Here is a 27,983-nt window from a genome sequence, read left to right on the forward strand (position 1 = left end):
CAGGGGATTGACTAGGTTTTGGCTTTCCCGCAGAAGACAAGATGGTTGGCTACTTTCAAAATTCCATAAACACAACCTTAGATGCAGGCCAGTTCTTGTCTGAACAGTGTTATGCAAGGATCTGTCCACTTATGTAACTAACAATATTTAATTTAGTTCTTAACTGGGTAAACCCACAAGCTCCATTCAGGGATGACCAGGGAGCACTGTCTTGGTAAGTGACTTCCTCATTCAGAGTCATGAAATCAACAAAAATATTGGCTGATGGAATTAAACCCTGAACTACAGGATGAAATTCTTTAGCAGCTCTGAGACTTAATCCTCTCAGATGATTGAATAAATAAAAAACAAAAAATATATGGTCACTTCAACACTCATAGTGTGTTATAATCAGTACGTGTCTAAATGCCTGGTACAAGCTGCAATAAAGAACAAAAGCATGTAAAATACAGCCCCATTTCCAAAGGGGTTAGACAAAGGCATGCCCCAGCAGTGGTAGCACACAACAGTCACACTTCAGTAGTAATGAAACCCAACATAGTTCAGCAGTCATGTTACACAGCTCAGGCGGGCATGTGAGAACATCTGACATGCAGCACTCAGTTCTCACACAAAGAAGCACCCTGGAAGTGCTGAAACACACATGCACACACACGCACACACACACACACACACACACACACACACACACACACACATGCACACACACCTCCCGCACAGCACACAAACACACACACACAAATACACAACCACACACACGCACACACACACACACACACACACACACACACACACACACACACACACACACACACACACACACGCACACACACACGCACACACACACGCACACACGCACACACACACACATGTGCACGCACATACACGCACACATGTGCACACACATGCACACACACACACACACGTGCACACGCACACACACACACACACACACACACACACACACACACACACACACACATATGCAGTGATACACATGCACACACACACACACACACACACACACACACACACACACACACACACACACTCCCACACACACACACACACACACACACACACACACACACACGCGCGCGCACGCGCACACATACACACACACACTCCCACACGTGTGCACACACACACACACATACACACACGCACATGCATACTGACACATAACGCTGTATGTCTTGTGGAATCTGTTTTGTTTTGTTTTGTTTACTCACTGGTGCACGCACCCACACACACGCACTCACACACACACACACACACACACACACACACACACACACACACACACACACACACACACACACACATGCGTACTGACACATAATGCTGTATGTCTTGTGGAATTTGTTTTGTTTTGTTTACTCACTGGCTAAGTATACTGAGGATCTCAAAGGCGTTTTTTTTACCAAAGCAAAACTGCAACGGAACTTAAAAAAGAACAGAAAGACCCTAGTGTAACAATTGAATTCATGTTAAAAGCTCATCCCCCATCTGCAAAAGTCTGAAATTTCACTTTCACAGAGCAGCACCTTCTGTTACACTAATGGGTGATTTGCTTTTCTGAATTTTAGCAAAGGATGTAAAGTTAAGAAAAAGTCAAAAATATAAAGATTTAGGATTTTGGGTTACAAATGGGTGTGCTAGTTGGTACAATGATAAAGAGGGAAAGATTTATATTTGCAATAACAGTGACCAAAGTCTGATCATCAATGCAGGACTTAGAAGAGAGTCTGGTAGGAGGGGGTGCAGTAGTGGAGTACCTGATGGCTAGTTCACATTTCTCAGTAGAAGGGTAAGTTTTCTCCACTGCCTTTCAGTTTGACGAGGGACATCAAACATTTTCAGTGGACAAGCAACAGTTTAGGGGTGCCTTTAGGTGTCCACAATGGGGACAGGAAGCAATGGCACACGAAGACACAGTGGGGAATTGGGGACATGCATGTGACAGCACAAGACGTGGATATTGTGAGTGGTGAAGTAACATCTGTGTCTGGCAGTTCTAGAAGTGGATATTGTGAGTGGTGATGTAACATCTGTGTCTGGCAGTTCTAGAAGTGGATATTGTGAATAGTGACATAACATCTGTGTCTGGCAGTTCTAGAAGTGGATATTGTAAGTGGTGATGTAACATCTGTGTCTGTCAGTTCTAGAAGTGGATATTGTGAATGGTGGCATAACATCTATGTATGGCAGTTCTAGAAGTGGATATTGTGAATGATGACGTAACATCTGTGTCTGGCAATTCTAGAAGTGGACATTGTGAGTGGTGATGTAACATCTGTGTCTGCCAGTTATAGAAGTGGATACTGTCTGTGGTAATGTAACATCTGTGTCTGGCAGTTCCAGAAGTGGACATTGTGAGGGGTGACGTTACATCTGTGTCTGGCAGTTAGTGCACATGATTGATGTTATGAGCTGTTAACAAGCTGCTTCCCATATTCCAGGGTTTCTTTAATTCCGCCATTTGCCTACTGTGTGACCTTGAGCAAGTAATTTAACCAGGCTTTGGGTCATTTAGGAAACTGGGATAGTTCCCTCAGTAGTCTCCTTGACTGCATGTTTATAACTGCCTATTAACAAAAAATTTCCTTTCCTGATATGCAGGATAACTCTAGGAACTCATCACACTGCACTCACCCCTTATATAGTGAAATTACAAGGCATGCTGAGCAACTGGTGAGGGGTCAGAAACCACAGTTTAGCGAGGCAGGTAGAAAGAAACAGAAGATTAACAAACCATAAATGAGAAAACTGATACTACTGATACTGATACTACCCCTCACTTAAACACACTGTTCAAACTCAGCCTCTCCACAGGCTACATACCCATAGAGTGGTGCACAGCAACAGTTATCCTGCTCCACAAAGGTGGAGCCACAACGGACCCCGGGAACTATCACCCTATAAGCCTGACTAGCCTGGTCTGCAAGGCTATGGAGCGCATCATCATGGAACTCATTAACAGAGACATTGAGAATCTCCAAACATTGGACTCTACCCAGTTTGGCTTTGTTAAGGGCAGATCATGCCTTCTAAACCTGGTGGACTTCTTTGAGACAGTTACCAAGGCTTTAGACGAGAGAAAGGAGGTCCACACAGCCTACCTAGACCTCGCAAAGGCTTTCAACACCATTCCCCATTCTGGTATTATAGACAAGCTCACCAGCCTGAACATAAACCCCTATGTCACGAGATGGGTTGCCAATTGGCTCACAGATAGAACCCACACAGTGAGAGTTGCAGGCTCTAGGTCCGACTCTAAACCGGTTACAAGTGGCATCCCCCAGGGCTCAGTCCTGGGACCCCTCCTGTTCGGTATATACTTCTCAGAGGTACAGACAAGCACAGGAGGACTACGGCTGACCAAGTTCACAGATGATTGCAAACTGGGGGCCATAACTGACTCTCCGGCTGATACAGACATCCTCCAGAAGGGTTTCACTGAGATGGATACCTGGTGTCAAAATCATGGTCTCAAGCTAAATGCCAAAAAGTGCATAGTCATCCCCTTTGGAAAAAACAAAGTACCCGCAAACTACCACATACGTGGTAATCCCCTAAATACAGAGAATGTAATAAGGGATCTGGGGACCCAAGTAGATAGTAAGCTCTCCTTTGATAATCATATTGCCAAGGTGGTTAGAAAATCCTTTTGTGTGGCCCACCTAATCACAAAAGGGTTCGCATCTAGAATAAAAGAGGTTATTGTGCCCCTCTACTCATCACTCATCATACCCATCATAGGGTACAAAGCCCCATTTGGGATGTACCTTACAAGACACTTGCAACAGCTGGAAAGACCACAGAATTACCTCACCAAGAGGATTACTGGCCTCAAACAGATGCCCTATGCAGCCCAAATGAAGAAACTCCAGCTGTAGTCGGTTGCATACCACTTACTCAGAGGTGATCTCTGCCTGACATACAAGGCCATGTCCAACCCAAAATTGATGGACATACGCCACATAAAAAAACAAATCCCTGAGAGCCACATGCTCTAGGGATCTAAACTTCACCACAACAATAAATAGGACTTGCTGGAGGGATACATTCCTGTCCCAGAGACTCCCCATGCTTTGGAACAGGATTCCAATCTACATTAGGCAGAGCCCCTCACTAACACTCTTCAAGAGAAACCTTGACGAGTGGATAGGAAACAGAAAATTTACCCCGGGGATTGCTGCAGTGGCTCTGCTGGACAGAGGCACAGGGAACTAATGGCTCTGCTGGACTGAGGCACAGGGAACTAATCTAAGGGGGCAGCGAAAGCCAACACATTCTGGCTAGGCTTACAGATGCCCTCAGGCAGATAGCCTAGTACTTACCTATGAACCTATATATAAATGACTGTTTTTGGGGACTGGGGAGGAAATTGCATAATGGTTAAGGTGTTTACTTCAGACACAAGGAAGAGGGTTTGTTTTTCCCCTTTAATGGAAACTGGCTAGGCGTAAAATGGCCCAAGAGGGCAGTTAGCCTAGTAATTATCTATGAAACTATGAGTCGTGCTGCCTGCCAAGGAATCAGCCTGGTGGGTTTCCTGTACATTTTAGCCTATATGGCTGTATGTATCTACAATTAGATTTTCCTGCTGCAGTGACATAGATCCCTTGATGTTGGTAAAGACCAAATAGACAAGTGTTGGAAATATCAGCACATTAAACTCAGAAGCGGAAAGTACTTAGAAAATGAGATTTACAAGAGTGCCATTAATTATATACTAATCCAAGCCACCACTGCAACAGATGTGAGACCACAACTGGCAGGCACATGGCAGGACACCGCCATGACAAGCACAGTGTGATGACAAATCCTATGTGCATACCCTCATGACATTATGCGTCTAGCGTTTACTCCTATCACTTACTGCTTGTAGTTTGAATGTACATGAGAAGGCTGAGGGAATCAAATCACGATCCATGGGACACAACAATCAGATCACTGTTTCCTAATAAATTCAAAATGTAGAAAGCATGATTTACTTTTACAATTGCATTTTTTATGCAGGCTAAAAAGATACATTCAAAACTATGTCAGAAACATAATCCTTGCAGGCTGTCATGCATGCTCAAGTTAGAGTTACACGTCTGTAAAGCTGATCCCGTGATCCCGCTCTCCTTTAACTTCTCATTCAGCTTATTGTACTGTTTGCTGCCACTCCACATAATGTCACACTTAAACCTGTAAAGATGATCCCATGATCCCGCTCTCCTTTAACTTCTCATTCAGTTTATTGTACTGTTTGCTGCCACTCCACATAATGTCACTTAAACCTGTAAAGATGATCCCATGATCCCGCTCTCCTTTAACTTCTCATTCAGCTTATTGTACTGTTTGTTGCCACTCCACATAATGTCACTTAAACCTGTAAAGATGATCCCATGATCCTGCTCTCCTTTAACTTCTCATTCAGTTTATTGTACTGTTTGCTGCCACTCCACATAATGTCACTTAAACCTGTAAAGATGATCCCATGATCCCGCCCTCCTTTAACTTCTCATTCAGCTTATTGTACTGTTTGTTGCCACTCCACATAATGTCACTTAAACCTGTAAAGATGATCCCATGATCCCGCTCTCCTTTAACTTATCATTCAGTTTATTGTACTGTTTGCTGCCACTCCACATAATGTCACACTTAAACCTGTAAAGATGATCCCATGATCCCGCTCTCCTTTAACTTCTCATTCAGTTTATTGTACTGTTTACTGCCACTCCACATAATGTCACTTAAACCTGTAAAGATGATCCCATGATCCTGCTCTCCTTTAACTTCTCATTCAGCTTATTGTACTGTTTGTTGCCACTCCACATAATGTCACTTAAACCTGTAAAGATGATCCCATGATCTCGCTCTCCTTTAACTTCTCATTCAGCTTATTGTACTGTTTGTTGCCACTCCACATAATGTCACTTAAACCTGTAAAGATGATCCCATGATCCCGCTCTCTTTAACTTCTCATTCAGTTTATTGTACTGTTTGCTGCCACTCCACATAATGTCACTTAAACCTGTAAAGATGATCCCATGATCCCGCTCTCCTTTAACTTCTCATTCAGCTTATTGTACTGTTTGCTGCCACTCCACATAATGTCACTTAAACCTGTAAAGATGATCCCATGATCCCGCTCTCCTTTAACTTATCATTCAGCTTATTGTACTGTTTGCTGCCACTCCACATAATGTCACTTAAACCTGTAAAGATGATCCCATGATCCCGCCCTCCTTTAACTTCTCATTCAGCTTATTGTACTATTTTCTGCCACTCCACATAATGTCATACTTAAACCTGTAAAGATGATCCCATGATCCCACTCTCCTTTAACTTCTCATTCAGTTTATTGTACTGTTTACTGCCACTCCACATAATGTCACTTAAACCTGTAAAGATGATCCCATGATCCCGCTCTCCTTTAACTTCTCATTCAGCTTATTGTACTGTTTGTTGCCACTCCACATAATGTCACTTAAACCTGTAAAGATGATCCCATGATCCCACTCTCCTTTAACTTCTCATTCAGCTTATTGTACTGTTTGTTGCCACTCCACATAATGTCACTTAAACCTGTAAAGATGATTCCATGATCCCGCTCTCCTTTAACTTCTCATTCAGCTTATTGTACTGTTTGCTGCCACTCCACATAATGTCACACTTAAACCTGTAAAGATGATCCCATGATCCCGCTCTCCTTTAACTTCTCATTCAGTTTATTGTACTGTTTACTGCCACTCCACATAATGTCACTTAAACCTGTAAAGATGATCCCATGATCCCGCTCTCCTTTAACTTCTCATTCAGCTTATTGTACTGTTTGTTGCCACTCCACATAATGTCACTTAAACCTGTAAAGATGATCCCATGATCCCACTCTCCTTTAACTTCTCATTCAGCTTATTGTACTGTTTGTTTCCACTCCACATAATGTCACTTAAACCTGTAAAGATGATCCCATGATCCCGCTCTCCTTTAACTTCTCATTCAGTTTATTGTACTGTTTGCTGCCACTCCACATAATGTCACTTAAACCTGTAAAGATGATCCCATGATCCCGCTCTCCTTTAACTTCTCATTCAGCTTATTGTACTGTTTGCTGCCACTCCACATAATGTCACTTAAACCTGTAAAGATGATCCCATGATCCTCACTTAAACCTGTAAAGATGATCCCATGATCCCGCTCTCCTTTAACTTCTCATTCAGCTTATTGTACTGTTTGCTGCCACTCCACATAATGTCACACTTAAACCTTCCATAGCAGAGTGATTTACATGCATTGCTACACTGGCATTCAGTTTTATAAATACTTTTTTGACTACCTTACTGGCAGTACTGAGAACCAAATAAAAGTTTTCAAATCATCTATATATGCCAGTTTGAGAGGACGATGAACTAGTTAATTCACTCTGTGGTTATTGCATTTCACGATCTTCCATGTGTTCACGTCTGCTGTGAACCAGGTACAAAAGGTACTTCTTAAGTCATCATTGGGACACAACTTCAGAGCAGAATGGATATAGCTAGTTTATTGACATGCTCAACTCAGACATAACTTCCACTAAACAGTCTTGTCTTGATGTTCAGAAAAGGTAGCTGCGGCAGTTATGGATTTCCACAAAAAAGGAACACTTTTTCATTGAGGGAGAAGGCAGATGACTCCATGATACCAACAGTGAGGAGGATGGTACTTCCAAGATAGCTGCACACTGACCAACAGGTTGATTCAAACTCTCTTTGTGAGAAGACAGAAACTCATTGAAAAAAGACCAGTGCCATTTGCATGCTTAGGCAAAAATTCAGTTACTAGCTAGTAATTACACCACATGATACCAGCAAAAAAGAACTTTGGAGAAATAAGAGAATATCAGTCAGAAAAAGAAGAAAAGTCTCTCTCTGGGAAGAAATCTGCAGCTTTTCAGGGTAAAGCAGTTTGGGTTTCATCTTTGGTACAAGAAATGACTTCCATTAATTTGGAGGAAAATAAGTATTCTCAAAGGTGTTTAAAATAAGGGATACATTGAAGAAATATACAGACTCAAATAACAAAAGCCTGGAAAAAACAGAAACTTAAATGAAATAAGGCTGGCTGAGCATAAGGCATCTCGAGAAGAGCTGTTTCAAAAACATTGGCATTAGAAAACAGAGCATGAAGAGAGAACCTGAAATTTTCTTTACTGTACCAGAGAAACTGGAAAGAACAGACTGTATTAATTTTATAAAAGTACAAATAAGGATTCTTTTTTTTTAATTTAGAGGGCACATCATGTGTATGCTCCAAATATGGACATGAAAAAACAACTAAGACCTACATTAGTAAAAATACAATATACAATATCATCAGTAGAAAGAGGTGACCTGACAAAAATGTGGCACAAGGGAAAAATATTAAAAACTCGGAACAGGAGGGTGTGGAAAATGATTATTCACTGTGCACCAGGCAGACAAGAAGCAGGTTTATCTCTGCAATCGAGGGTGTTGAGTGGCAGGTTTGAGACTCTAGCTGCTGTATCCTGCTGTCTTCAAAATATTTTAGTTGGAGGATCAAAGATAGTTTTAGATGAAGGACAGGCTGTGTAGGGGGAAAAAAAGAAAGCCAACAAAGGATGAGCCAGCAAATGGAATGGGACTCTGCTTCTCATTCTTCTGACAATGATAAATCCCACAGGTAGACTTTGCCAGTATTTTTTTTTCCATAGTTTCAAAACAAAATACTTGAGAGACAGAAAAAAGTACAGGAGTTGACTAGAGCTATCACACATACCTTGGACTTGAACCAGGCACTGGTGCTAGAATACCGGGAGGATCAGGAAGAAGACAAGCAACACTGTGAAAGTAGTGAAATAATGGGAGACTATCAAGCATTGATTCCATTATATATAGGAACAGACATGTGGAATGTGTCTGCAAGAAAAAGTGGCTGAAAAAGTTTGGAATTTGTTGAATGTGTTAAACTGGTGGGTGATATGTAAAACATATACCCCACATGTCATTAATGTTTAGAAGGATACTAAAAGGACTGAAAAAGTAACTAAGTAATATCTTACTTATATTTGTATAAGCATTTCATGATCGAAATTGCATGTTATATTGCAAAGCAGTTTTGCATAGTGTGCAATCAGGGGTATTTTAAATGTGAGGTAGGTGAGTCTTATCAGTGACTTCTGTATTTATTAATGCAAGAAAGTAATTTTTCTTAGTTGTAAAGAGTCCAAGCTTTACACTGTAACAATGTGTGAAAGGCTGGACAGAAGTAAGTTAAAGTTAATATAATTTTGCAATTTTGTACTGTTGGAGTAGAAGGTATAAAATGCATCAATAACATTACATGTAGAAATATGACCATTCTCACATTTTACAGAGTAGATATCTAGAGATATCTAGATTAATATTATTGGTTTGTGATATGGACAAGATTTTGTAAGCAAATCCACTTGAAAAATAAAAAAAAGGAAAGTCATGGAAATTGTAGTTCTTTTTTGTATTTGCAAAGTCAATAGGTATTGTTTTTATTAGCAACGATTTTTAATGGGAGACAAGAAGTCTACAAAGTGCAATCAAAAAATCATGAGAGAACTGAACAGTGTGTTCTGGGTGAAATTTATAAAGATTCTTTTATGTATCAGCAATGTCAATAGCTTCTTTTTTCATTACCAGCTTGGAGATAAGTCTGCAGGTGCAAGCAATTAATCACGAGAGGTCTGAACACTGTCTGCTGAATGAATTGTACAGGGTATGGTGCAATTAATATTTAAATGTACATTGAAAAGCAATTCAATGAAAATAAATGAAATCTCAAACCATGGGGAGTGAATAAGTTATACAAGTAGTTCCCAGAGCAGCCTTAGTAATTTAAAGCATTTAATATAATGGTGCAGAATTTAGTTTATTTATTTAAAAGTAGTCAGTGCACTTTTTCTTAGGGGTAAGCATTACTGTTTACTAAAAGTATGAAAGCTGTTTTTCACATCTGGGGTGGGAATAAAGTTAAGAGAAGAACATACAACAATTACAGTGAGAATTGCATGCTGTAATATGCACTTTAGCATGGGTTGTCCTACATTTAGATTAGGCTTAATTTTAGATAAGGTAATGCCTGTGGGTGCAGCAATCAATTTGGGGAACTGCTTCTATCTGGTAGGGTGAGCTTTATTTGTTGAACATGTAAATAGTTTTATGTTTGTACTAGATTAAAAGGAGATAGGATCCTGAAAATCTATTTAGTTTTTTTTTTGTTTAAGTATTTTCATTGAAGAAAAAATCTTGAAAAGAGAGACATAGGTTCAAATGGAGTTGAGAAAAAGCAACTATACAAGAGTTCAGCCTGCCAAACATTAATATGTGCATGTAAGCTAAAATTTGGAAATATGCATTCAAATGAAATATCATGTATAACACTTGGAAGCAAAGATTTTCTATAATCATGCCTTCTCTCTCCATATTACCATGACATGCAAATAGCCTTAGAGGTACAGACAAGCAGCAAAGACTACTGAAATATATTAAGAAGTGTAGGGCACAGATAACAATGTGCAGAAAATGCATTTGGATAGAAATGAGCATGTGAATTTGACAAATAAATGATTTCACAGTGGTCAATGATCACACTATAAGAGACAAAGGAAAAGGGGAGTAACATTACTGATTGCCCTGATTGTTAAAGGGGTTCCAGTAGTAACAGAACAGGAAAAAGACAGTAATAGTAGGTTTGTGGCAGTAAGGGGTTATTGGCAGGGGAGAAGGATTGCACTGTCATGCATTTACATTCAGCATAAAACTGCTATTGTGGTGCTTATGAAAAGTTTGGGAGCAATAATAAGTGTTTGGCAGGGAACATTATTTATGGGTGGGACTGGATCCTGATTTGCAACAGTGAGGATGTAACAGGGGGATCAAAACAGAACACTACAAAAAAGATGGTAATTTCTGAAGAAATATATGAGAATATTTGGAATGGATGATGTGAATTCAGTAGTATGCACCCAGAAATAATTTACATATTATTCCCCAAGGTACAATTAATGGGCTAGACTGGATAGACATTATATTTCACAAAAATGTGTATTTAATTTAAATACACCCAATAAGTATTTCTGATCATGCACCAATAAAAACTAACATAAGGATGCAGGGTAATAAAGCAAAAATGAAACACACCAGTGCTTTTCTACTTATCTGATAAAGGCAGAGGAATTTAAGGAATTGGTAGTGGGATGATTCCAGAGGTATTAAGGAAGACAGAAATTTCTTCAGAAGAGATACCTAATGAATAGGATAAAAAATGAAAATGGAATTTAAAACATGGTAGAAATACAAGAGAAACAGATATGCAAAAGTAGTAGAAATTACTTAGAAGAGTTGACAAAGGTTAAAGCATTGCAGAATAGGGGAAATCTCAGCAAACAAGAAGAGGAGCAACAGCAAAGTGCTAAAGGGAAAAAAAGAGTATTTGTATAACACTCTAAAATAAAATGGGTTTAGAAAGGTTGCTGTTAAGCCACTTTTTGATAAAAAATGCCAGAGAACAAAAACTATTAGAACAATGGCTTAGGCAAAAGGAGGTTTTAGGCCAAACTTAGTGATCCCATAACACGAAAAATAACCAAAGATGTATAGATACATTAGAGTTATTTCAAACATTTTAAGAAAATTTGTTTAAATCAAAGGAATGTGGATACCAAGAAAAGACGTAAAAGGAAATACTTATGGAAGATTTAACTATGCTAAGATTACAAGCAGACAATGGTCAAAGATTTATAGTTATGATAAAGATATGGTAGGTTTTAAAAATATTTTAAAAGTGGGGGTTGTACCAGCATCTTTGAAGAAAGTTCTGGTGGCTGTATTAACCAAATAGGGTAAAGATCCTTCAGACCCAGCTTCAAATAAAGACATTTCAATTTTTAACCATGACTATTAATTGTTTATGTCTATATTTGTCAAAATGGCTGTGGTGTTGCCAAAATCAATACATATGTTTTAATGTGGTTTTGTGGAGGAGAGGCAAGCATTTGACAACATTAAGAGAACAATGATGATCCAGAGGAAAGCAGAGTGTAAGAAAATGCTACTATTGTTGGTGGGTCTTGATGCAGAGAAGGCATTCAATCCAGTCAGCTTGGATTTTATGAGTAAAACAATGGTAGCATTTGTCTTCCTGATAAAATAATAGGGTTCATTAGAAGGATATATGAAGGATTGGTGCATGAATTAAAAGGGAACATTCTCCGCAATAAGCTATATTGGAACCAGGCATGGATAACCCCCCCCTTATTATTTACTTTATATTTAGAGTCATTGGAAAAGAAAATAAGAGACTCTCAAATGTAATGATACAAGTGGCATGGTAATCAATAAATGTTAACTTTATTTACAGAAATTAATTTGTTCTTCATAAATTCAGAAAATACATTTTGGTGTTATAGACTGTTCTGTGACAGTTTTAAGATACAATAAATGAGGGAAAACAAAAGGCTACAGTAGTAAACTATGCACCAGCACATGTATTTGTTCAGCATTACCCATACATACCATATTTATGGGGGCATGATAAAATGACATACTTAGGTGTATGGACTAAAAATAATTCCATTATGGCAGGTAAGGATATGTGGAAAGAGAATAACAAAAGATAGTACAAAAACAGAGAAGCTGGAAGTTCTTGGTTATGGATATGGATAGTAAGATACCAGCAGCGAAAATGTTTCTAGTCCCTTTAGTTTTATATATAGGTGAGGCATATTTTCATCAACCAGAGAGAAAGATGTGGCCCACAGTTAACCAATGAGCTGGTGGAATTTATATGGGAGGGAACAGGGCAAGAGTTAAGGGGGAAACATTGATTTCTCCATAAAACAAGGTGGTTTATGATTACCTGACTTGAAGAAACTCATATGCATAACAAAAGCAGACACTGATATCTTAAAGTAGAAAGGGAAGATGATGATGATGAAGATGATGATGATGATGATGATGATGAAATGCAGGGGAGAAGTCTGGGAAGTAAGAAGAAAGTAGAATTTTTGGATGAAGGTCCTTAAAGAGAATAACAGCAACCATACAGAATATCCTACTAGTACTTAAAAAGTAGCAGAAATAATTCTAAGAAGTACGCATGAGAATGGAGAAAGGAGATTTTACCACTACAAATAACTGTGACTAGGGGTACGGAAGGACCTAGAAGTTACTGAAAGAATGGCAAAAGAACTAAGGTACTTGGAGCAAATAACTTGAAAGGGAAAGGTAATAAGAGTGGGACCAAGAAGAAGTTTGGAGTGCGGATTACAGACTGCCTTCCCTAGCAGTAATTGGTAACAGAGTACAGGCAAAGGGACAGGGGAATCCTAAGTGAAAGGGCAGCTCTGGTAGAGTTTTGAAATGAGTCTAGAGTAGAAGTTGATATTAAAAAATGGATAATTAGTAGGGCAAATACAGTATTGCATGATAACTTTAAGAATTAATCAGAGGAGTTTAGAAAAGACTAGAACGAGAGAGAATGGAAAGGCGATATACAAATGAATGATGGAAGGACATATGTATGGCTCCCAAGTACTCAACAAAGTCTCAATGGTTTGGGATTTATGCTTGGAAATGTTTGCATCAATATTTTTATACCCCAACAAGACTTCACAGACTTCTACCTTGGGTATATAGAAAAGGCTAGATGTGTGAAGGGACAGTGAGAGGTAATTGAGAACATATTTCTGAAAATGTAATGAGTTGGCAAATTTTCAAAATATCAGAAATGTAGTGGAGCAAATGGCTGCAACTAAGGAAAGAATTCTTTTGAGCTGGAATATAAGACTTGAATTGACTAGACATAGTAAGGCCTTACTAAGTTTGATGCTGTTGGCTGCCACAAAAGCAATTACTAGAAGCGGAAATCAAACTCTAAACCAACTGCATTTGAAGTATTGACTATTGTAAAGTAGATAAAAGAAATTAAGTTGGAGTCATTAGAAAAGGGAAGGGGAAAACTACATAGAATTACTTGTGGGAACAATACATGAAGAATAACATTCAGGAGGAGTTAGGTTTAAGGGAAGGCCGGAACTAAACAATATATGTAATGCTGGAGTGAATGAAACTTGTTAAATAAGAAAATGTGTAATGCACAAAAGTGAAAAATGATTGCTGTGGATTTGTTAGCATTGTATGTACATATGTTATTGTTTACAATGTAAGAATTTAAGAAAGGTGTTTAAAAGGGGTCTATATTAGAACATCGAAGTTTCGAATGTTCTAATATCGAACCCTATTCAGTGAAAGCTGAAAATATCGAAGCAACAGAAAACCGAATTTTTTCCTAGGGAAAGAATTCAGTTGTCCGTTTCTGTTGCTTCTGTATTTTCAGCGCTGTGGTAGAAAGTTACAGGTCAGGTTCAGGTAAGTGTGCGATTGTGTGGACGTGAGGGTTAGGGCGGGTTAGGTGAGTTAGGGTTAGGGACCGGGTGAGGTGACTGTGCGATAGTGACAGATCTTAGGGTTAGGGTTAGGGTTTGGGTTAAGGTAAGTGGATAGTTAGTGGTGTGTGTATAGTTTAGTGTAGGGTTAGGCGTAAGATTTTAGGTGTATGTGTGTGGATTGCTGTTTGTTTGGTGTGCTTGTGTTGTGTCTATGTGTTTTGGAACAGCGAATTTTTTCCCTAGGAAAAAATTTGCTGGTCTGTATGTTTGTTGTTCTCAGCTTTCACTGAATTGGGTTCAGTATTAGAACATTCGAAGTTTTGAAACTTCAATGTTCTAATATAGACCCGTTTAAAAGCAGTGTGAAGAAATGCAGCAACTCTCAACCCCTACTTAATAAAATAATGGACTCCAACATCAAAGTAACTCAGAGAAAAAAGTGATTTTTTCTGACTGAAGGACAAACAATATTCAATGAAAAAAGAACTGAAAAATGACACTGCTAAGGCAGCACATGAATGACGAGAGTGATCCAATAGGGTTATAATGCATAACCACTGAAGACATAGCCAGTGGGGGGCACTGTTTGGCAGGACCAGGACAATTTCCATTCTCTGATGCTTCCATCTCACATTCCCTGTGATTCTGGAAATCCCAATCTTTGATGCTTCCCCTCTTGGGTTCTCTGATTCTGGAACTTCCAGTCTCTGATGCATCCCTCTCATGTTCTTTGTGATTCTGGAACTTCCAGTCTCTGATGCATCCCTCTCACGTTCTTTGGGATTCTGGAACTTCCAGTCTCTGATGCATCCCTCTCATGTTCTTTGTGATTCTGGAACTTGCAGTCTCTGATGCATCCCTCTCATGCTCTTTCTGATTCTGGAACTTGCAGTCCCTGATGCATCCCTCTCATGTTTTTTGTGATTCTGGAACTTCCAGTCTCTGATGCATCCCTCTCATGTTCTTTGTGATTCTGGAACTTGCAGTCTCTGATGCATCCCTCTCATGCTCTTTGTGATTCTGGAACTTCCAGTCTCTGATGCATCCCTCTCATGTTCTTTGTGATTCTGGAACTTGCAGTCTCTGATGCATCCCTCTCATGCTCTTTCTGATTCTGGAACTTGCAGTCTCTGATGCATCCCTCTCATCTTCTCTGTGACTCTGGAACTAGTAGTTGGTGGTCCCTCTCACTTTCTCTGTTTCCCTGTGCATCTGCAGTGAATGCATATATTGGACCCCAGTACTTACTCGATCATCTGCAGTCATGTTATTTCTCTCTCTCTCTCTCTCTCTCTCTCTTTCTCTGTCTCTCATCCTGGTCTTGCTCTCCCACAGAAGGCTCTTTCTAGATGAAAGAAGCTTTCTCCTCACAAATAAAACTTGTGTGTTACTTTTTCTTTCTGGCACCTACACAATGTTAATGCAGATCACCTATTTTATCTGGATATCTCTTAAAAAGGACTCCTGAACAAAAAAGTATTCCAGTTCAAGGAAGTAAAACACTGATATACATGTACAAGGGTAAAGACGGCCCATCTGTTCTGTTACAAAAATAGTTAATAAACTAAACAAACAAATACAATTGCTTTCTGGATGCACCTTAGAGTGCCATAAAATGCCACGTACTGCTTTCTGTAGTATTAAAATATAATTACCTGGAAAGTACTTCACAAGATGGTTCATCAGGGTTTCCTGGGTAACAATATTATGAGCTGCATTCATATCAGCAATAGCGGAGCAAAGAACTTCCGTCAGAGGAATGAACTGTGACTGGTGAACAGGGGTCATGAACATGGGGGAGGCATCACCTGTGAGAACAAACAACATTATATGAGCTTACTTAAGCATTTCAGATCAAAATTCACAAACCAAAGCAAAGCAAAAGAGATGCTTTGATTACATTCTTGTTCAATGTGCACAAGTTCATGCACACACGCACACACACACACACACACATTCTCACACACACACACACACACACACACACACACACACACACACACACACACACACACACACACACACACACACACACATTCTCACACACACACACACACACACACACACACACACACACACACACACACACACACACACACACACACACACACACACACACAAAATAATTTCTAAGAATATGAGTCCATTCTATCTATTAGGCACATGTTTGACATATTCCAATTAAAGGTGAAATATGATAATGGTTTAATCATAGAGATCAATTTGCTTTCTTAATCTAATTATCTTTTGGGAACCAGTTTTACAAGTTAATAATACATAAAAGGCATATAGTTGGAAGCTACTATCAAGTTCTCACATTCAATGAACTAAGTTCTGACTGACAAATAGAAAAGGAAAAAAAAGACACACACTGTACACATATCCTTATGGGCCTCTCTGTGCTACCCCACATGAGACACTTTTTAACAACTTATGTTCTCTGCCACAGAGGTGTAGCTAATGATACCAACACCCAATGTCATTGATCTGATCTGGCAATACCCCCAACTTTAATTTGAGGAGAAAAAAAAAGATCTGCTCCAGATCTGGTACTCCTCATTTAAAGAGCAAGTCAGATCTCTTCTCCCCAAGGTACATTCTTCAACTGTAAGCCAAGGAGCAAAAAGTGCCATGTAATGAGCACTGAAGTGCTTAACTTCTGACTGCAAGTGCATTACCCACATCCTGAATGCAAGTAATGTATTGAAGAACAATCAAATCACTCTCCCTTACACTTTGTACCTGGGGCAGGTGCTCCCTTCACCACACCCTAGCTATGCCCCTGCTCCACTGGCCCAGAGCCTTCTTCAGACATTCCTTCTCCCTCACCATAACAGAATGAGCTTTCTCTTAGCAAGTCCTCGTCACCTGAAACACCTGATCCATATCTACCTATTCCTCCTTTAGAAATGTCTTACTCTCCCACTAGCCTGACTCTTCTTTTTTTTTTTTTTAAAAACAAGTTTATTGTTTTTAACATACAAGAGAAATATCATAACAATTTTATACAAGTAATTAAAATAGATATGATTATAACATTCAAAGCCTGACTCTTCTTGAGTTGTGACTTGAAAATGGTGTTTGGACTAGATCATCTATTTGGCTTATAATCAATTATGTTTTTCCCCATTAACAAATATCTAGTGGGAGCCAGGAAGCATGCAGCTGAATACAGTTGTACCTTCTGTTCTGAGTGAAAATTACGATTCACTGATTAGTACTTTAACATGAAGACAGGCTGTCTGCAGGTGGAAACAATTAAGCTTGAAAGTTCTGTGCATCTTTTGCATATATTAATGCATTTAATAGAACAGTGTACAATATAATTTTATCTAAAGATAGTGCACTTTTTCTGAGGGATAAAAGTTAATGTTTTCTGAAAGCATACAAGCTGTATTTCACATCTGGGAGGGGGGACAGAGATACGAAAAGTACAGTCAACAATCAGTGTTGGTGGGAACAAAGGCTGTAACATCCAGTTTAGCATGGGTAACCATTTTAGGTTAGGTAATGCCCGTGGGTGCAGCTGTCAATTATGGGGAAATTGTTCCTATATGACAGGTTAAACTTCATTTTTGAAGATGTACATAGTTTTGTGTTTGTTGTAAGTTAATAAGGGAGGGGATGTTCTGAAAATGTATTTATTTCTTTTTCGTTTGAGGGTTTTCATAAAAAAAAGTCTTGAAAAAATGAGACACGGGTTCAAAAAGAGCTGAAAAGAAACTGCTGTAGAAAAGATCAGCCTGCCAAATATTAGTCTGTGCATGTAACACAAAAACTGGAAATAAACATTCAAAAAACAGTCATGTGTAGTAGGTGGGATCACTAACTTTTTATCATAATGCCCTGCAGTCCATATTATCCTGGAATGCAGGGTGCAAATAGCAATGCTGCAGGAGACACATTTATAATGAAGTAAACATGTGAATTTGACAAAAAGAAGACTTCATGCTGGATATTCAGCACAGTATCAGGGACAGAGGACAAGGGGAATAATTATACTAATTTCTAGAGAAGCTCCAATAGTGATAGAAAATGAATAGTAGAGTTCTGGCAGTAAAGGGCTACTGGCAAGGGAGAGGGATTATGATGACATGTATTTATAGTCCATCAACAGCTGCTATTGTGGAGCTTAAGAAAAATTTGGGAGAAATAATCAGCTTCCAGCAAGGAATATTACTTTTAGGTGGGGACTGGAACTTGACTTGCAATAGTGAGGATGCATCAGGGGAACTAGAATGAAAAATCTAACAAAAAAGAGTGGATTTCTGAAGACATTTGTGAAAATATTTGGTATGGAAGATGTGAATTCAACAGTAGGAATTTGAACTGAGTTTACATATTATTCCCCAAGGTAAAATAACTGGGCTAAACTAGATAGAAATTCTATTTAATAGGTACATTCACATTTAACTGAAACCTTTGGTACATGTCCACTAACTATTTCAGATCACGTGCCAATAAAATCTAAGATAAAATGCTGGGTAATGAGGTAAACATAAGACACTGGTGCTTTCCCAACTGCCTGTTAAAAAGAGAGGATTTTAAAGAATGGGTACTGGGAATTATTCAAGAGTTATGGAAGATAGAAACATCTTCAGAAGTTATAGCTAGTGAGTGGGATATAAAGCAAACAACGTTTAAAATAGGGTAGAAATGGAAATATTTATGGAAGACTTAATTATGCCATGGTTAGAGGTAGGTGAGACTCAATAACAAATGTTTAAGAAAGGAGGAGGAGGAGGTGAGATAAAAATGGTAGTGAATAATCCATCTTTAAGAAAGACTCCAGGAACCAATGGTATTCCTGCAGAAAGCTTGAAAGTTAAGCAGTAAGAAAGTGAAAAAGATCTGGAAGATTTTGTTTAACAGTATTTCTTTGTGGAATGCCGTGGTGACTCTACTACCTAAAGATGGTGAAGACCCATGAGACCAGCTTCATGTGGCTGTATTACCTAAAGATGGTGAAGACCCACAAGTCCAGCTTCATGTGGCTGTATTACCTAAAGATGGTGAAGACCCATGAGACCAGCTTCATGTGGCTGTATTACCTAAAGATGGTGAAGACCCACGAGTCCAGCTTCATGTGGCTGTATTACCTAAAGATGGTGAAGACCCATGAGACCAGCTTCATGTGGCTGTATTACCTAAAGATGGTGAAGATCCATGAGACCAGCTTCATGTGGCTGTATTACCTAAAGATGGTGAAGACCCATGAGACCAGCTTCATGTGGCTGTATTACCTAAAGATGGTGAAGACCCATGAGACCAGCTTCATGTGGCTGTATTACCTAAAGATGGTGAAGACCCATGAGACCAGCTTCATGTGGCTGTATTACCTAAAGATGGTGAAGACCCATGAGACCAGCTTCATGTGGCTGTATTACCTAAAGATGGTGAAGACCCATGAGACCAGCTTCATGTGGCTGTATTACCTAAAGATGGCGAAGACCCATGAGACCAGCTTCATGTGGCTATATCACCTAAAGATGGTGAAGACCCATGAGACCAACTTCATGTGGCTGTATTACCTAAAGATGGCGAAGACCCATGAGACCAGCTTCATGTGGCTGTATTACCTAAAGATGGTGAAGACCCACGAGACCAGCTTCATGTGGCTGTATTACCTAAAGATGGTGAAGACCCTTGAGACCAGCTTCATGTGGCTGTATTACCTAAAGATGGTAAAGACCCATGAGACCAGTTTCATGTGGCTGTATTACCTGAATATGGTGAAGACTCATGAGACCAGCTTCATGTGGCTGTATTATCTAAAGATGGTGAAGACCCATGAGACCAGCTTCATGTGGCTGTATTACCTAAAGATGGTGAAGACCCATGAGACCAGCTTCATGTGGCTGTATTACCTAATGATGGTGAAGACCCATCAGACCAGCTTCATGTGGCTATATTACCTAAAGATGGTGAAGACCCATGAGACCAGCTTCATGTGGCTGTATTACCTAAAGATGATGAAGACACATCAGACCAGCTTCATGTGGCTGTATTACCTAAAGATGGTGAAGACCCATCAGACCAGCTTCATGTGGCTGTATTACCTAAAGATGGTGAAGACCCATCAGACCAGCTTCATGTGGCTGTATTACCTAAAGATGGTGAAGACCCATCAGACCAGCTTCATGTGGCTGTACTACCTAAAGATGGTGAAGACCCATCAGATCAGCTTCATGTGGCTGTATTACCTAAAGATGGTGAAGACCCATCAGACCAGCTTCATGTGGCTATATTACCTAAAGATGGTGAAGACCCATCAGACCAGCTTCATGTGGCTGTATTACCTAAAGATGGTGAAGACCCATCAGACCAGCTTCATGTGGCTGTACTATCTAAAGATGGTGAAGACCCATCAGACCAGCTTCATGTGGGTGTATAACCTAAAGATGGTGAAGACCCATCAAACCAGCTACATGCGGCTGTATTACCTAAAGATGGTGAAGACCCATCAGACTAGCTTCATGTGGCTATATTACCTAAAGATGGTGAAGACCCATGAGACCAGCTTCATGTGGCTGTATTACCTAAAGATGGTGAAGACCCTTGAGACCAGCTTCATGTGGCTGTATTACCTAAAGTTGGTAAAGACCCATGAGACCAGTTTCATGTGGCTGTATTACCTGAAGATGGTGAAGACTCATGAGACCAGCTTCATGTGGCTGTATTACCTAAAGATGGTGAAGACCCATGAGACCAGCTTCATGTGGCTGTATTACCTAAAGATGGTGAAGACCCATGAGACCAGCTTCATGTGGCTGTATTACCTAATGATGGTGAAGACCCATGAGACCAGCTTCATGTGGCTGTATTACCTAAAGATGGTGAAGACACATCAGACCAGCTTCATGTGGCTGTATTACCTAAAGATGATGAAGACACATCAGACCAGCTTCATGTGGCTGTATTACCTAAAGATGATGAAGACACATCAGACCAGCTTCATGTGGCTGTATTACCTAAAGATGGTGAAGACCCATGAGACCAGCTTCATGTGGCTGTATTACCTAAAGATGGTGAAGACACATCAGACCAGCTTCATGTGGCTGTATTACCTAAAGATGGTGAAGACCCATCAGACCAGCTTCATGTGGCTGTATTACCTAAAGATGGTGAAGACCCATCAGACCAGCTTCATGTGGCTGTATTACCTAAAGATGGTGAAGACCCATCAGACCAGCTTCATGTGGCTGTACTACTTAAAGATGATGAAGACCCATCAGATCAGCTTTATGTGGCTGTATTACCTAATGATGGTGAAGACCCATGAGACCAGCTTCATGTGGCTGTATTACCTAAAGATGGTGAAGACACATCAGACCAGCTTCATGCGGCTATATTACCTAAAGATGGTGAAGACCCATCAGACCAGCTTCATGTGGCTGTATTTCCTAAAGATGGTGAAGACCCATCAGACCAGCTTCATGTGGCTGTACTACCTAAAGATGGTGAAGACCCATCAGACCAGCTTCATGTGGCTGTATAACCTAAAGATGGTGAAGACCCATCAGACCAGCTACATGCGGCTGTATTACCTAAAGATGGTGAAGACCCATCAGACTAGCTTCATGTGGCTGTATTACCTAAAGATGGTGAAGACCCATCAGACCAGCTTCATATAGACCAATTTTAATTTTAAACCATGTTTGTAAAGTGTTTATGTCTACACTAGCTAAAAGAATGGCAAAGGTGTTGCCAAAATTGACAGCTATGGGTCAAAGTGGTTTTGTGGAAGGGAAGCAAACAGTTGAAAAAACATTAATAGAACAATGGTGATGCAGAGGGAAGCAGAATCTAAAAAAATTCCACTCTTGTTGGTGGGTGAGCTTGCTGCAGAGAAAGCATTTGACAGAGTAAGCTGGGATTTTATGAGCATGTCAATGGAAACATTTGCATTCCTGATACAATAATAAGGTTAATCAGGAGGATATATGAAGAATCATAGGCAAGAATTAAAGTAGAATGGTTCCTCTCTGATAAGTTGTGTTTAAAGAGAGGGACCAGGCAAAGGTGTCCTCTTTTACCTTTGTTATTTGCTTTATATTTAGAGCCACTGAAAAGGAAAATAAGTGACTCAGAAATGCAGGGATACAATTGCTTATGTAATCAAGTAGAGTTCATGTTATTTGCAGATGACATTATTTTGTACCTGATAACCTCAAAAAAGGAAATCTCAGTGTTGCAGAACATTTTGAGACAGCTTCAAGTCTTTTCATGATATAAAATGAATGAAGCTAAAACAAAGGATATAGCCAAAAATTATGTACCCACATACAAATTGCTTCAGCATTACCCATGTTTATGGGGACATGATAAGATGAAGTGTTTAGGAGTATGGATTAAAATGTCTTCTGTTATAAACAACTAAGGATATGTGGGAATAAACTAAACAAAAGATAATACAAAAAACTGAGAATCTGGAAGCTTTTGTTTGTGGATATGGATAGTAAGGTACAAGCAGTTTTAATCCCTGGTCTTTAATATATGGGTCTGGTATATTTTTATCAAGCAGAAGAGAAGTTGTGGACAATAATTAATAAAGACCTGAAGGAATTTATCTGGGAAGGAAAGATGGATACCTCTCAAGAGTACCTCATTACGAGGAACGTACCTCATTTGGGGTCTTAAAAAGTTCATGTTCCTCGAAATTCCTCAAAGCTCCCCATTGAAAGACACTGTCACACATTCAGTGTTAGCAATTTGTTAAGTGAAATCCACTGTAAATAGAAATGAATCATGTTAATTCATTAAAAGATCTTCTTCAGCATATTTTAACCATCCTATGACCTTCCTAGTTGAAGTTGTTAGTAAACCATTAGTATGTGTTCCACATTTTGCCCATTTGTTCCACATTATGAAGGTTAGTGTTCCTCATTTTGGACATGGAAGGTTGAGAGCTATGAGGGCAATAACTAACAGGCATAAGTTGATCCTTCCAAAACAACAGTGTCGTTTATGGCTGCCTGATTTGTAGGGATACTTTACAGCTTCACAGTTAAGGCTGACATACATAACACAAGAAGATGGTTATAATTCAAAATGGAAAGGGATGATGATGAAGCGGGGGGGGGGGAGTGCAAAAACTAGACAGAGTAGGACTTTGCATGCAGTTCCTTAAGGAGAATAACAACCATTCAAAATACTATATTCATAAAGTAGTAGAAAGTATTCTGAGAACTAAGCTAATAGGAGAACGGAAAAATGAGATTTGCCATAGGGATGACTGCCAGTAGTGGTACAGAGAATAGGCAAGATGGGGTTGTAATTTACTGGAGAAAACTGTCAAAGGAACCAAGGTACTGGGAGCAAATAACTTAACTTTCTGCATTGCCTTTGGGGAGAAAGTACAATTGTGTACACTTACCATAAATGTAGATGTTCGAGTGTATTCACTATTGCAGTCATTACATTTGGGTTATCTGCCTGCAGGTAGCTCTCAGTAGGCCTGAATATCAAAGTCTTGGATCCTGCTTCAAATGCTGTCTTTTCTTCCACGACGTCAGGTAGTCAGGGGTATAAAGCATGCAGCTGACACCATTACATCAGTTTTTTTTGCCCTAGATGTCAAGTGCCCCTATAATGGGAAGCAATTATATATAAGGTTACACTTCCAATAAAAAGCAAATACACCAGAAAGCTGAAATACACTAAACAAGAAGAAGGGTATAGCCAAGAGAAGTCAGGGGGCTGGAGGGAGGGTAACCAGGACTGCAAGAGTGAATACACTCGAATATCTACATTTATGGTAAGTGTACACAGCTGTACTATGTTCTTCGTGTTTCACTGTTGCAGTCATTACATTTGGGTTGATTCCCAAAGTTAAGGAAGGGAAGAGGAAGTTAAAGAGCATTAGGACCAGCTATTAAGCCCTGCAGGACTGCAGTGGCAAAAAACAGCTCTGGATTTAGAAAAAAATAGGCAAGTGGTAGTGTTTGATGAGGGTATGTACAGAGCTCCAGGTAGCAGCTTCTAGGATGTCCCTGGTAGGGACACCTCTGAGAAAGGCTGTAGAAGTAGATGCAGCTCTGGTGGAATGTGATCTTATCCCCTGTGGGGTAGGTTTTCCATGGTGCTTACAGCAGAAATTAATGCAATGGCCTATCCATTTAGAAATGGTTTGCTTTGAAATGGCCTTCCCCTCTGCCCCTGCAGCAAAGGCAACTAGCAGCTGTTCAATTTTTCTGAGAGGCTTAGTCCTGTCCAAATAAAATCTAAGTTGTCTGTGCACATCCAGAGAGTGAAGTATTCATTCTCCTTTGTTCTGTGGATTAAAAAAGAAGGTTGGCAAATGAATGGACTGATTAAGGGCCACACTGGATACCACCTTGGGCATAAAGGAAGGATCGGTCCTGAGGGACACCCTGTCTGCATGGGAAATGATGAAAGGCTCCACTGCCATGAGGGCCTGTAATTCAGACACTCTTCTTGCTGAAGTGATGGCTAGAAGGAAGGCTGTTTTTCAAGAAAGGAATTTCAACTCTACAGTTGCAGCTGGCTCAAAAGGAAGTAGAGTGAGCATTTCCAATACAAAGTTAAGGTCCCAGGCTGGAATAGGGGCTCTCCTGGGTGGCCTTAAATTTTTGGCCCCTCTGAGGAATTGTTTCAGCAGGGGGTGACAGAAGAAGGGTGGCTCAATATTACAATGTGCTGAAATGGCTGAGGCATGAATTTTAACTGACAAGAAGGAAAGGCCCTTGTGGAGCATCTCTGTTAAGTATTGAAGAATATGCGGTAAGCTGGGCACTGTTGTGCCCATCCCCTGAGTCTGGCTCCAGGAACAGTATCTTTTCCATTTTTCAGCATAGGATTTTCTAGCACTAGGCCTCCTTGCCTCCAGGATGACATCTAGTACCTGCTTACTGAGGGATGCTATTGGAGAGCTCAGGTAATTAGCCAGGCTGCAAGGTTCAGGGTTTGAAGCTGGGGGTACAGAATCTGGCCCTCTTGCTGGGACAGCAGAGAAGGGGTCTGAGGCAGGTTCCATGGTTCCAGCAGTGACATACTGCACAACAGGGGGTACCAGTGCTGGCATGGCCAGTCTGGTGCAATCAGTAATGTCCTTGGTTTGTCCTGTTTGATCTTTAGCAGAACTTTTGAGAGGAGAGGCAGACGGGGAAAGGCATAAACTGAGAGGCTTTCCCAGGTGAAGGACAGGACATCCACTTTCCAAGCTTGTCTGTGGGGAGTCCTTGTGCAGAATTTGTCCGATTGGTAGTTCTGAGGGGAAGCAAACAGGTCTATCTTTGGGTTTCCCCATTTGTTTCTCAAAAGGTTGAATATCTTTGGTTCCAGTTTCCACTCGTGTGGGTCCATGAGATTTCTGCTTAGGTCATCTGCCAGTGAATTTATCTTGCCTGGCAGGAATTGAGCTTGTAGGTGCACTTGGTAGCTCAACGCTGTGTTCCACAGAGCCATGGCTAGTCTGCAGAGAGGGTATGAGTGGGTTCCACCCTGCTTGTTTATGTACTACATAACAGTGGTGTTGTCTGTCTTTATCAATAATTGTCCTGGAAGAATGTGGTCCTTGAAGGCTAGAGAATTCTGTACAGCTAACATTTCTTTTTGATTGATATGCAGGTGCATTTGTCTCGGGTTCCATTTGCCCTGAATGCACTGCCCTGCCAAATGAGCCCCCCCATGCATAGTCTGATGCTTCTGTTGTTAGGGTTCAGGTGGCAGGGGTTAGAGTGAATGGCAGTCCCTTGTTGTGGTAGCAGGCCTCTGTCCACCAAAGGAACTCTGTCTTTATACAAGGAATGATAGGAATCATTGATTCCAGGTCCTGAGAATGTTGATACCATAGGATTTTTAGATACCACTGTAGTTTCCTCATATGCAGTCTTGCATATGGAATTAGTAGGATGCAAGAGGCCATGAACCCCAGGGCTTGCAGGATTTTCCTTGCAGATAGCTGGGTCTTTGTGGCCAGTATTTTGAAGTAGGCTCTCAAATAAACTTGTTTCTCTGGCGTAAGGTAAGCCATCTGGGAAGTTGTGTTCAAGCTTGCTCCCAGGAATATAATTTGTTGGCAGGGTACTAGATGAGATTTCTTTTCATTTATGGTGTACCCCAAAGAGGTTAGAGGTTTCTTTACAAATGCCAGATGATTTAGTAGTATGTCCTGGCTTTCTGCCTGAATTAGACAATCGTCCAGGTATGGGTATATCTCAACATTTCTTTGCCTGCAGAATGCAATGACTGGAACTAGGCACTTTGCGAATACCCTGGGCGCAGTAGATAAGCCAAAGGGAAGTGCAGAGAACTGATAGTGCATGTAGCCTGCTCTGAAGCGTAGGTATTTCCTGCAAGATTCCCTTATTGGAATGTGCAGGTAAGCTTCCTTTAAGTCCAAGGTTGCCAATCAGTCATCTTTGCCTAGCATGGGAAGCAGCTGATGAAGAGTTAGCATTTTGAATTTTAGGATTACCAAAAAGGTGTTTAGAATAGAGAGGTCCAGGATAGGACGCCAGAAGCTGTCTTTTCGGGGTACCAGGAAAAGTCTTGAGTAAAAACCTTGTCCCCTTTCTTCTGCTGGGACAGGTTGAATAGCCTTGATACTTAGAAGAGAGAGAACCTGCTGTTGAGCCTCTGCCCACTGATTGGTGGGTAGGTCTGGCCAACCGTTTGGGGTTGGTAAGGTGTGGAAGTAGAACCTGTATCCCTGGGAAACTATATTTAAAACCCATTTGTCCTGGGTAATGAGTTCCCAGTTTTTTGCATGCAGGGCGATCCTTCCCCCTAAGGGAGCAGGCAGTTTAACAGGGCTTGGAAGGTTAAGTCATTGTGACATTTTTCCATTGGGGGGTGTCTTACTACTTCCAGCTTTGGAAATGGGAGCCCCCCACTGCTTAGGCCTGTGAGTACCTTGAGACTGTGGCCTAGGTGGTTTGCTGTTCCTGGGTTTGGACTGAGAAGGCCTGGAAGAGACAGGAAAGGACCAATTCTTAGAAGGCCAATGCCTACTAAATCTGGGAGGCTGTACTTGCAGGAAATCTTTAACAGTTTGCATAGATTTCACTTATTCCTCCATCTTTTTAAGTACTTCTTCTGCGTTGTTGCCAAACAGGTGGTCTTGGTTTAAGGGAGCGTCCAGTAATTTAGCTTTAACATGATCTGGCAAATTTTGCTCCTTAAGCCAAGCATGCCTTCTAAGAACAGACCCAGTAACAGCCGCCCTGCAAGATGCTTCTAAAGAGTCAAAACCACATTGCAAAGTATGTTTACCAACTTGTTCAGCAGAATGCATTAAATCCTGTAATTCTTTATTTTCAGCACAGTCAGAAATCAACATCATTTTCTGTTTAAAATAGTCCAATAATATGCTGCTGATACTTTAACATATGAAACTGGCGGTTTAAGGTTCTACTGGCCAAAGTAGCAGAAGTGTATACCTTCTTACCCCATCTGTCCAGGACCCTGTAATCTCTATCAGAGGGGGTAGGGTTTTGGCAGTAGTAGCCTTAATGCCATTAGATCCCTGTGAAATGGTCTCTGGGTCCGCAGTAGGATTCTTGAAGAGGAACTTGTGAGAGTCAGGTATGCTGTAATGCCTGTC

General features: G+C 40.4%; 1 protein-coding gene across 1 annotated transcript in view; it reads right to left on the bottom strand.

Moving 5' to 3' along the window:
* Positions 1-27,983, bottom strand: part of STOX1 (storkhead box 1) — a 383,280-nt gene that overhangs the window by 64,954 nt on the left and 290,343 nt on the right. Inside the window, exon 2 of the mRNA XM_044055777.1 lies at positions 16,072-16,224. Coding sequence (XP_043911712.1) covers positions 16,072-16,224 — 153 coding nt within the window. The remainder of the gene's footprint in view (positions 1-16,071; positions 16,225-27,983) is intronic.

The sequence above is a fragment of the Protopterus annectens genome, chromosome 14.part0 (genome assembly GCF_019279795.1).
Source record: "Protopterus annectens isolate FY-2018-M chromosome 14.part0, PAN1.0, whole genome shotgun sequence".
In the NCBI taxonomy this organism is placed as follows: Eukaryota; Metazoa; Chordata; order Ceratodontiformes; family Protopteridae; genus Protopterus; species Protopterus annectens.